Source organism: Aquarana catesbeiana, linkage group LG04 (genome assembly GCF_042186555.1).
Source record: "Aquarana catesbeiana isolate 2022-GZ linkage group LG04, ASM4218655v1, whole genome shotgun sequence".
Classification (NCBI taxonomy): Eukaryota; Metazoa; Chordata; class Amphibia; order Anura; family Ranidae; genus Aquarana; species Aquarana catesbeiana.
The window spans coordinates 3,495,991-3,508,400 of record NC_133327.1 but is presented as its reverse complement, the minus strand read 5'-3'; the positions used below and the strand labels follow the sequence as shown (position 1 = coordinate 3,508,400).

At 40.9% G+C, this 12,410-nt stretch overlaps 1 protein-coding gene across 3 annotated transcripts in view; it reads left to right on the top strand.

The window, feature by feature from the left end:
* The window catches only part of GCKR (glucokinase regulator), a 59,686-nt gene extending 47,694 nt beyond the window's left edge, over positions 1–11,992 (top strand). For all 3 annotated transcript variants that reach the window (XM_073624784.1, XM_073624786.1, XM_073624785.1), the window contains one exon: positions 11,261–11,992. In XM_073624784.1, coding sequence (XP_073480885.1) covers positions 11,261–11,448 — 188 coding nt within the window. In that variant the 3' untranslated portion in view covers positions 11,449–11,992. The remainder of the gene's footprint in view (positions 1–11,260) is intronic.
* Positions 11,993–12,410: the final 418 nt, after the last annotated feature.

Genomic DNA, 12,410 nt, shown 5'->3' with positions numbered 1-12,410 from the left:
CCGGGAGAAGAGGAACCGGAGGAACCACCGAAGCCGGAGGAAGACCCCCGGAGCTGTTTAATAAATTATTTTAAAAACCTGTGTAGTGTGTTTTATTATTGACACTTTTTCCCTAGGTGAATGGGTAGGGGTACCATGTACCCCATACTCATTCACATAGGGTGGGGGCGCGGGATCTGGGGGCCCTCTTATTAAAGGGGGCTCCCGGATTCCGATAAGCCCCCGCCCGCAGACCCCGACAACCAACAGCCAGGGTTGTCGGGAAGAGGCCCTTGTCCTCATCAACATGGGGACAAGGTGCTTTGGGGTGGGGGGCCCCGCAGGGCGCCCCCCTCCCCCAAAGCACCCACCCCCCATGTTGAGGGCATGCGGCCTGGTACGGTTCGGGGGGGGGGGGCGCTCGCTCGTCCCCACCCCCTTTCCTGACCGGCCAGGCTGCGTGCTCAGATTGGGGTCTGGTATGGATTTTGGGGGGACCCCCACGCCGGTTTTTTGGCGTAGGGGGTTCCCCTTAAAGTTCCATACCAGACCTAAGGGCCTGCGATGGGGCTCGCAAGGTTTCAATCTCGCCAAAAAAAGCGGCGAGATTGAATTCCTTTTCTAGTCCCGTCGTACCCGAGTCACGTTCAAAATGAACGGACTTGTCCGTGTGTGGACAAGTCCGTTCATTCTGAAAGTCCGCCGTAACTCCGGCGAAAGTCCGTCGGAAAGACGGGCGGACTTAGCCCGCCGGAAAAGTCCGGTCGTGTGTGGGCAAGTCCGTCCATTTTAAAGTCCGGCGCCCCTGGCGGACAAAGTCCGTCAGAAAGTGTGCCGGACCAAGTCCGCCCGTGTGTACGCGGCATATGAGTACCTCGGCCCCTGGGTCCTTCAGTGTCTCCATGCCCCCTGTGCCTCTGTATGTCTTCCCCCATGCCTCCAAGTGTGCCTCTGTGCCATAAGCTTGTCTGGGTAAACCTCCACCTCCAAGGGAGGTGTTTATAGGTAAATAATACTCCTAAAATATTTTAAATGCACATATAATCTTATGGGAAGATTGTTGATATGAATGGTCTGGGGACAGGGTCTTTTTCAAGCCCAATTCAACTATTAATTTTAAATTAGCAAAATGCAGGTGTAACAGAACAAAATGTGTATCACAGTTGGTTATCTTTAGAAAGCTTCCACAGCCTGAGTAGAAAAGCCTATCCTCTGCCAGGATGCTGCAGATTAGGACCCTTGTTCTCTCCGTGGAAGCAGTGGACTCTCTACAGAAGTCTGACACCTCCCCCTGCTGAATCAGAGCTCTCCAATCATCCAAGCTCATGCTCCTCACTGATTGAAAAGCTCTAGCTCTGACTCAGTAGGGTCGTACTGATTTAACCACTCGCTGGTTGCATTACGTATATATAAGTTGCGGTCTGCAAGTGGTGTACTGAGATTATGGCTGAAGCTAGCAGCCATAACCCTGGTACCGTTTTTTTCAATAGGTAGCCGGCTTTCTCATGAAACTCAGTGGCTCATGAGCAGGTGTTTCTCGGGTTTACGGTTTCCGCTGCTCCCATAGGCAATCAAAGAGTTAATACTTTTTGATCAACTCTTTGGCGTTGGAGGACTGGAGCGACGTCATGACATCACGTCTGGTCCAAGCTGGAAGAAATTTTTTTTTTTTTTAAATCGAAAGATCAAAAAAAATTTCTTATTATTTTGCTTTTTGACCCCGAATCTTTCCATAAAGAGGACCTGTCATCCTTATTTGTATTACAAGGGAAGGTGGATTTCCTTGTAATAGGAATAAAAGTGATAACAAAAAATAAAAATTAAAGGAACAGTGTAAAAATAAGAAGTAAAATAAATAATAATAATTAAAAAAAAAATGAAAGCGCCCCTGTCCCTTCGTGCTTGCATGCAGAAGCAAATGCATACTTAAGTCACGCACGCATATGTAAATGATATTCAAGCCACACATGTGAAGTATTGCTGCAAACATTAGCGCGAAAGCAATAATTCTAGTGCTAGACTTCCTCTGTAACTCTAAACAAATAACCTGTAAAAGTGTTTAAAGCCTTGCCTATGGATTTTTAAGTCCCGTAGTTTGTCGCCATTCCACGAGCGTGCAAAATTTTAAAGCGTGACATTTTATTTATCTATTTACTCAGCATAACATCATTTTTCACATTATACAAAAAATTGGGGCAACTATTGCATTTTTTTAATTCATTTGTGTATTTTTGCAAAACCGCTGCGCAAATACCGTGTGACATAAAAAATTGCAACAGTCGACATTTTATTCCCTAGGGTCATTGCTAAAAAAAAAAAAAATATAATGTTTGAGAGTTATTAGTAATTCTCTAGTAGGGATGAGCCGAACACCCCGCCCGGTTTGGTTCACACCAGAACATGCGAACAGACAAAAAATTTCCCCTTAGTCTGCCTGTAAAGTAGAGCACCTTTCCCATGTTTATAACAGTACCACAGCAAAATTAAATTTCTAAAATTGCTCGCGGCTGTAATGTATTGCCGGGATACATAAAAAATCATTGAAAAAAAAGGGCGTGGGTTCCCCCCCCCCCCCCAGGCCATTACAAAGCCCTTCGGGTCTGGTATGGATATTAGGGGAACTTCAAGCCAAAATGTGGAAAAAAAAAAAAATGGCGTGGAGGTCCCCCCAAAATCCATACCAGGCCCTTCAGGTCTGGTATGGATTTTAAGGGGAACCCGGCACCAAAATGAAAAAAAAAAAAAAAAAGCCGTGGAGGTCCCCCCCAAAATCCATACCAGACCCTTATCCGAGCATGTAAACTGGCAGGCCACAGAAAAAGGGGGGGGGAAGATAGCGCCCCGAGCCGTATCACTCTACATGCGAGGCATTTGTCCCCATCAACATGGGAACTAGGTGCTTTGATGGGGGACAAATGCCTCGTCCCCACATCCCTTGCCTGGTGGTTATGGGGGTCTGTGGGCAGTGGGGCTTATCGGAATCTTGAAGCCCCAGATCCTGCCCCCCCCCATGTGAATAGGTATCGGGTACATTGTACCCCTACCCAAACACCAAAAAAGTGTCAAAAAAGTAAAAACGACAGGAGACAGTTTTTGACAATCCCTTTATTAAAAAACAAAAAAGTGTCCTGCAATGAAAATCCATCGTCCATTACTGCGCCGACGGTCCTGAGGAAAAAAAACGGAAAATCTCAGCCTCTGCCGTCTTTTTGCTTTGACAGCTGTTATATACGTCACTGGGTGGCCCCACCCTTTGCTATATAACAGCTGTCACCATGAAAAGAATGCAGTCGGCGGGACGCCTCCCATGGAGGCAGAGTTTTTCCTTTTTTTTTTTTCTTTTTTTTTCTCGGGCCCGTCGGGGCCGTGATAGAAGAAGGGTGGACATTGTGGGACACTTTTTTTTTTTAAAGGAATTTGTCTGTCTGCTGTCATTTTTACTTTTTTGACACATTTTTGGTGAATGGGTAGGGGTACAACACCCCTACCCATTCACATTGGGGGGGCAGGATCTGGGGGCCCCCTTGGTAATGGGGGCTTCCAGATTCCGATAAGCCCCCTGCCCACAGACCCCCACAACCACCAGGTAAGGGTTATGGGGATGAGGCCCTTGTCACCATCAACATGGGGACAAGGTGCTTTGAGGGGGGAAGCGCTCTGAGCAGAGCGCGCTGTGATTGGCCAAACCATGCAGGTCAGGTGCATGCTTTGGCCAATCATCATACAGCAATGCACTGCGATCTCACAGTGCATTATGGGGCGTTCCACGGTGCTCGAATTTCCCGCGAATGCCCCATATGTTCGATTCATTTTAATACAAACAAATACCCAATGTACTAGGACAGCAACCAATCAGTGGACAGCCCCTCCTGTTTTGCTGCCCCCCTTAAATTGCGAAGCAACGCATGGCTCAGCATTCAACCAACACATTGCAATCCTTTAGCTGCCCGCAGTTTAACCACTTGCCGGCAAGGCTTTTATTGGCACTTTTTTGTTAACAAGTTTAAAGGAGTATTTTTTGCTAGAGAATAGGGATAAGCCCGCGGGCTTATCCCTATCCTCTGGAAATAATACTGCTTTAAACTTGTAAATAAAAAAGTGCCAAAAAAAATGGTTGGGAAGTGATTAAACTGAGGGCAGCTAAAGGATTGCAATGTGTTGGTTGAATGCTAAGCCATGCGTTGCTTCGCAATTTAAGGGGGGCAGCAAAACAGGAGGGCTGTCCACTGATTGGTTGCTGTCCCAGTACTCCTAGATCAAGTAGGATCGGTGGGAGCACGTCAGAGAGGAAACTTGATGTTGGATCTCAAAAGAGGTGGGTGCTACAGTGAGTCTTGGGATAAGGGTATCATTTCAGGTAAAAGCAAAACTTTCAATTGTATCATCTGGATAGAATTTTTTTTTTTTTTATTTTTTTTTTTCCTTGTCAAAAGAAGTTTATTGAGTATACAATGTTATAAAGATACATAAAGATACATAAAGTAAGTTTACAAGGATCTATAAAGTAAGCTCATTGTTTTACAGTAGGGTTTATATAGGTAAATATCATGAAATTTCAAATATTAAACATTGGGTTCACGTAAACCTAAATTAAAGATATATATCATTTCCTTAGTTACTTTTGTAGGTATTTAAATGATTTATACCTACTATACATATTGTTTACAAGTAGAGTGTATATAGGTCAAATAAATTCTGATAATGAGCTTTAATCGTAAGGTGGAGAAAAGGAAAGAGAAAGAAGAAAAAGGGTTGAAAGTCATACGTCACTGGGTGGCCCCACCCTTTGCTATAGAGGTATGGTCCACAAGGTTGTCCCGCTCGTCAGTTTATTATTCTTTTTAGTTCTCTTTGAAGCCTTAGAATGGGTGTCTCCGTAAGTCATTCAATCTGTTACCATGGCAACAGGACAGAGTCATTGAAATTTGACAGGAACTGTTGTTTTATCCAAGGATGCCAAAGTTTTTCAAATTTTGGAATTTGATTTTGATCGATGGCTACCATCTTAGCATGGGACATTGTATTATTCATTCTGTGAATTGTTTCTGCTAGTACCAATGTAGGAGATTTCCATGCCTTGGCCACTGTTTGTTTTGCAGCCGTTATTAGTTGGATCATAAGTTTGAATTCAGAGAGTGTTAACCATTCCGGTTTTAGATTAAGTAAAGTTAAATATGGATCTGGTTGTATTATTTTTTTAAATATTTTAGATGCAATCACGAAGACTTCCTTCCAGAAGGTTTGGATTACTGGGCACGTCCACCATATGTGTAAATATGTGCCTATTTCTGGGCATCCTCGAAAACAAAGAGTTGAGGTATTAGGTGAATATTTTGCCACTCTAGCGGGTACAAGGTACCAGCGAGTTAGGACTTTATAATTTGTCTCCAGTGCCAAGATGTTGGGTGAAGATGACTTAGATGTGAGCCATACGTTAGACCAGTCCGTGTCTTCTAAAGTTCGTCCCAGGTCCTCCTCCCACCTCTGAACGTAAGAGGGTCTATTAAGATTTGCTACTCCATATAATTGATTATAAAGTGATGAAATTGTACCTTTAGCAAATGGATCTTTTGTACAGATTGATTCAAAAATGGATAATTGGGAAAATGGTGTATCCCCCTTTAGGAATGGTGTATAGAAATTTTTGATTTGGAGATATCTAAATATCTCAGAGTTTGGTAGATCATATTTTTCTCTAAGCGATGGGAATGAAAGGAATGATTTAGATGCTATGAAGTCATTTAGTGTCTGAATGCCTGATGTTGTCCAAGCTTTAAAAGAATTTGGGTAGATCCATGCCGGATAAAAGGCCGGATTTCTGATAAAAGAAAGGAGAGGATTGTGTGGAGATTGTAACTGATATTTGGTTTTTAGTTTATCCCAGAGAGATAAGAAGTGTTTAGTTATGGGATTATGAATTTTAAAGCGGTCTTTAGGATCAAGCCATAATAAATTTGATATTAATAGAGGGTCATTTTCTGAAGCCTCTATAAATACCCATAATGGGATTTCCTGTTTTGCATGGTATTTGGACAGACTGGCCAAATGTGCTGCTCTGTAGTAGTTAGTAAAATTAGGGTATCCCAGGCCTCCTTTATTTTTGGGAAGATGTAGTGTGTGTATAGGTATACGTGGTTTAGAAGAGCCCATATAAACGAAGTTGCTCTTTTTTGTACTATTCTCAAAAAATAGGAAGGAATTGGAATAGGGAGGACTCTGAATAGATAAAGCAATTTGGGTAGAATAGTCATTTTGATTGCATTAATCTTCCCTATCCAGGATAAAGGAAGTTGCGACCATTGTTTTATTAGATTTGTGATCTGTCTTAATACAGGAGGATAATTGGTTGAGAATAAGTCAGAATGAGATGCTGTTAAATGAATTCCAAGATATGGGATTGATTTTTCTGCCCATGTGAATGGGAGTGCAGCCCTAGCCGGGATCAATTCCATGTTTGTGAGTGAAATATTAAGCACTAGGCATTTCTTAGGATTAATCATAAGGCCGGATAGGGCTGCAAATCCATCAAGAGCTGGTATTAAGTTAGGACCAGAGACCTGTGGTGATGATAGAAAAAGTAATATATCGTCTGCAAATATACATAGTTTGTGTGTAATACCTCCTACTTCAATGCCAGTTATAGTTTGGTTTGTTCTGATGTATTGGGCCATGGGTTCGAGTATAAGGGCAAATAATAAGGGAGATAATGGGCAACCCTGTCGGGTACCTCTTTCGATATTAAAGGCTTCAGATTTGTATCCAGCATATTTTATATAGGCTTTGGGTTTATTATATAATGCTTTGATCCATGTTAAAAAGTGGGGTCCAAAACCCCATTTTTGTAATGAATATTGCATATATTGCCAGGATACTGTGTCAAATGCCCTCTTAATATCGAGAGATAGAAAACATAAAGGGATTTTCCGTTTTTTAGCAATATGTGCCAATAACACTGCCCTGCGTATATTATCGCCTGCCTGTCTATTTGGCATGAAGCCTACTTGATCTCTATGTATTAATTTTCCTATAAAGCTATTGAGGCGTTTTGCTATTATTTTTGCTAATAATTTAATATCGAGGTTTAACAGAGAGATAGGCCGATAATTCACACAGGAAGTATCATCAGAAAGGGGTTTTGGGATCATACAAACAATTGCCATTAGTGTTTCTTGCCGAAAAGAATGTCCATCTAGAAGTTTGTTAAAAGTTTCAGTGAGAATGGGAGAGTGTATTTCTGAGAATGTTTTATAGTATAAAGCCGAGTAGCCGTCTGGGCCTGGTCTTTTGTTAAGTTTTAGGTCTTTTATGGCGTTAGCAACTTCATCTATAGTTATAGGCTCATCCAAACTGCTTTTTTGATTCTGAGATAACTCAGGTAAGGTTATTTTTGAGAAGAAGGATTCAGCTTCTGTAGGATTAAATTCATTGTTTGTCTTGTATAAATTTGCGAGATGTGAGTGAAATTTATGGACTATTTTAACTGGATTACAAGTGTAAACATTTTTTGATAATTTCAAACGTATTGGTTTGAAAGATTTGTTAGTTGAATTTAATGCCCGAGCCAAATATGTACCTGGTTTGTTTGTATTCATGTAGAAATTGTGTTTGGAGCGTATGAGGGATTTATCAACTGACTCAGTGAGAAATAGATCGTATTCCAATCTAGATTTTTCCAGATGAGATTTTGTACTCTGAGATGGATTATCTTGGAATGATATGTAGGCTGCATTAAAATTGAGTTCTAGTTTTTTTGCTAGATTTTTGCGTTCCCGTTTAAATAGTGCCATTTGTCTTTGTATTGTACCACGCAAGACAGGTTTATGAGCTTCCCACAGTGTTATTGGGGAGATGTCTGTTGTATTATTAATTGATATGTATTCCTTTAAAGCTTGTTCAATGGCCATCTGATGTAGTGGGTGTTTGAGCATTATGTCCGGTAAGTACCACGTTGGGTCATGCGCTTTTGGTATGGCTGAGGCTATAGTAGTGTATACTGCATTATGGTCAGACCACGGAATCGGAATTATATCTGATGCAATAATTTCTGGTATCATTCCTATTGTTAGAAAAATATGATCTATTCTGGTGAAGGTTTGATGAGGGTACGAGAAATAAGTGAATTTCTTTTTCATTGGGTTACTTTCTCTCCATGAATCTACCAGATTGTATTTGGAAAGAAGTTGAGAAAAAGGTAATCTAGAGGTTATTTTGGATGGTGTAAAAGGTGATTTATCTAGAAATGGGAGGAGGACCTGGTTCGAATCCCCACACATTATCACTGTTCCTATTTTGTGTGTATTAATCACTTGTAATATATATGTGAGAGGAATGGTGTAGGTTGTTTGTTAGGAGCGTAGTAGGAAATCACCGTGATTGCTGTATCCATTATATAACCCATGAGTATCAGGTATCTACCTTCTGGGTCTTTAATTTCTGATGATAAGGTGAATGGTGTGGATCGGTGAAATGCAATTAGAGTTCCCCTTTGCTTGGTACAGGCAGAAGCCGTGTAAATTTGTTGATAAAAAGGAGAAATATATTTTGAAGTAGAATCTTTGGTGAAGTGTGTTTCTTGGAGGCATACTATGTGAGCCTTCTTGTTATGGAAAGTACGGAAGGCTTTGGTCCTTTTTTGAGGGACATTTATTCCCTGAACATTCAGGGAAAGTATATTCAGTGGTGCCATGGCAATAGATCAAATAGTTTTGACTTACTTTTTGTTATGCAGAGCTGACTGCGCAGATCAACCTGTGTGGACTGAAGAGATGAATAGATAGAAAAGAAACCAGTGAATTCTGGAGTAAAGAGTAAACAAAAAACATATGAGATTAGATGATACATTGTATAAATTATTTTTTGCAAGTAATCACAATTTACCCGTGAAAGAGAATAAATATCTCTCTCAGGGGAATAAGTGCCTTCGTCACACTCCCACATAATATGGTTGGGAGAATGAGGAGGGCTAATGGGGGTACACGGATCTTCCGCTTACAGGAGAGAAGTGCTATGTCAAAAGACATCAAAATGATGATTCATTAATTGGAGTGCAGAATATAGTTTTTGTTGAAATTATTTATTCCAGGGTGGTTGTATATGGTTAGTCTTGCCCTAGGCTAAATAATTCAGTTAGAAAGGTACTGTTAATAACTTTGGTGTTGATGAAGATAGTTTGAATTATTTTGGGATTTTAACCCTTTTAGAGTAAATAATTACATATTTTATTCATATGTAACTGTTTAGATATGTTAACTCATAAAATTGAGGTTGTATTGCTTCAGATTAGAATAAACAAAAACATAATTCTAGGAACTAGTTAGGTAATAATATATTTGTTTTAAGAAAAGAAAGAAAAAGCTTCCATTACTTCTGGATTATTGAACATATTTGTCCTAAAAAGTAATAAATCTATTATTATTACCTGATAATATATAACTGAACAAGAATTTCCTTATTTCACTTATATATTCAAAGGCTATATGAATCAGAAGTAATAAGAAATATAACTGGAATGTAACATGATCCCACACAGTGTGTGACTATCAGAATGCAGTTACATTCAGTTATAAATATAGGTTTTTTATAGAGAACCATCTCTTAATATAATAAATGAAGAGATATCAGGAATTAGGATGTCAGTCCATTGAATCTTCTTGGTCCATGGATGATGTGGCATAACGGCCTCTTTTGTGAGAATGATGATTCCCATTTTGTTCTGAAATTTTCTGGGTGCTGCCTGAAGGTGAAGATGATGCCATTCTTCTGCGTGTGGGAGAGTTGCTGCTTGTGGGTTCTGTCAGATTTAATTTTAAAAGGGTTTGTTGTAGTTCATCTGCTGATCTGCTTCTGTAAATTGTACCTTGGTAGTTAAATCTGACTGAAAAGGGGAAGCCCCATTGATACATAATGTTGTGGCGTTGCAGTTCCATTAGTTGGGGTTTCATGGATCGTCTTTTAGTAATAGTAAGTTGGGATAGGTCAGCAAAAATTTGATAATTGTGTCCTTGAAAATTAAGTTCCTTTTTTTCTCTTGCAGCAATTAGTATTTGTTCTTTCGTTCTGTAATAATGAAATTTTGTGATTATATCACGTGGGGGTCCATCTTTCTTTTTGGCTGTGAGGGCTCTGTGTACTCTGTCCAGTTCTAAACGTTCAATAGGGATATCTGGCTTTAGTTCTTGTAATAGAGCAGTAATAGTAGATTGCAGGTCTGTCACAGTTTCAGGTATTCCCCTTATGCGCAAGTTTGAACGTCTGGCTCTATTTTCGTAATCTTCGAGCTTAGTTTGAAGTATTAAATTCTCTTTTTTTAATTGTTCCAATTCTGTTATATTTTCTTGGGTTGTAATTTCAATTTCATCCATTTTTATTTCTAAGGCTGCGGTGCGGTTTCCCAGCTCTCTTATTTCTTTGGTTAGGCTTTTTGTTATTTGGTCTGAGGTTTGTTTTAAAGCCTTATGAAGCATCTTTTCAAATTGTAATAATATTACTGGGGATACTGAGGAGGCTTGTGGAGAAGTTTGTGAGAGGATTTGTTCTGTATCTGACTCAAATGGAGAGTCTTGCTGTGACATTTTCTGTCTGTGAGAGCGCCCTGATGCTGTATATTGTGAGGTGACTGGAGCTGCTTCAGCTGCAGTGAGTGCCTGTGAGCTCTTTGTGAGGTGATTTTTATTTCTGCCACGGTTTCCTCCCAGTACCATATTTCCTGCCCAAACTTTCACAGTTTGTTCCCGGGGGCAAAAAGGTTCAAATGGATACCTTTTGAGCCTGCAGGCTCCGCTTTGTCCTTCTCTTCTCTCCTCAGCGGTGTGGAGCTCTAACAATGCATGTCTGCTCTCGGATAGAAATTTTTTATGCGATTACTGGTAGCAGCAGATGATCCTAAACCCAAAAAATACTGCACCTAACCATCAAAAAATAACTCAAGGCCAATAGAAGTTCAGCCCCAGTTTTCATCACCTTCACTGCTATAACTGAACTCTGATTCAACCTCTCCCGAGTGCACAGTGTAGGGTTGACATCTTCTAACATTTGTATATGGATTTCCTATAACAGTTTCCAGAGTCTTTGCCAAATCACAAACCTAAACAATCTGCAACCGGTAGCTGGTGAATCATACATTACTCATAAGAGGAATGCCCTTCCTGGCTGTATTGTATAATATTTACAGAGATATATTTTGGGTGTGATGCTTTAGTGGTCATAATCTAAAGAAATTCTGCACATTGTTAGCACGTTTTCCAGTTAGGTGATAATGGCAAACCTTTGATCTTCCCATCAGGTTCTTCCCATGGCCATCGTGAGTTCGTTACGGAATTGCTCTGTTCAGGAGGCCAAGACCCGCTTAGACTCCTCGGTGACCGTTCGAGCAGCCATAGAAGCATCTTTCAACGTTCCTGGAAGGAAAAGGGGGGCCGAGAGCACAGAGGAGGAGGGGCGCAGCCGATAGGTGCCCTGGAAGCCGCATAGTTATTTTTTTATTTCTATTGTCATTTTTTTTTTATGTGATCTTGTTTTTTACACAATGAATATTCACCATATTTCAACCCACCAAAATGATAATGAACTGTGATAAACTCAATGACTGGAAGAAAATTTAGTTTTCTTAAAGGACCCTTAGGACCCTTTGGCTTGGTTCACACTGCAGCACGGAGCGGCTCACAGCAGGGGTCCAGTGTGTCCCCATTCATCGTTTCAGGTCCAAATTCTGTCAGAATTTTTGGCTGAATTCGGACCTGAAATGGACCAGAAGATGCACAGGACTCCTGTCCAATTTGCACTGGAGCCACTCCGGAGATGCGTGAGACTCTCAATGGAGACGGTCACAATATCCTGACATGCGGATTGGATGCGGGGCAACAATAGTGTGAACCCAGCCTCAATGTTTTGTTTTTCCGCTGATAGCACAGCTTATTTTTCTAAATAGACCAACCTATGGTAAGGCCTTCTCACTTAGAGCGCAACTGCAACTTTCCCAATAAAAGTATTGTTGTATTTGTAATTAACGCAATAACGGTGCCTTGGTTTTTATTTACCTCACACATTCCTATCCACAATTCATAGGGGTTTCAATCAATGTTGTACTTTCGGCTATGCAACACTAACCTTGCTTTACCACTTTCTGTCCTCTGCCAAGTCCAGTAAGGCAGCTACTGGCTGTGGGCGGTGATGAAATAAAACACAGCTTCACACTTACCTACCCTTAACACCCAGATAACTGCCCATCATCGTGCACAGAACCACCCATCACCACACATAAAACATCCCGTCACCTCCACCATGCCACCATCCTGTCCAGAAATGACACTTAAGTACATCCTTGGGAACCATGGAACCCATAGTTTCCAGAAGTCCAGTAAGACAGATAGTGACTTTGGGCGCTGATGAAATAATACAGCTTCACTGTCACTGCCTTCAACACAGCCCCTCAA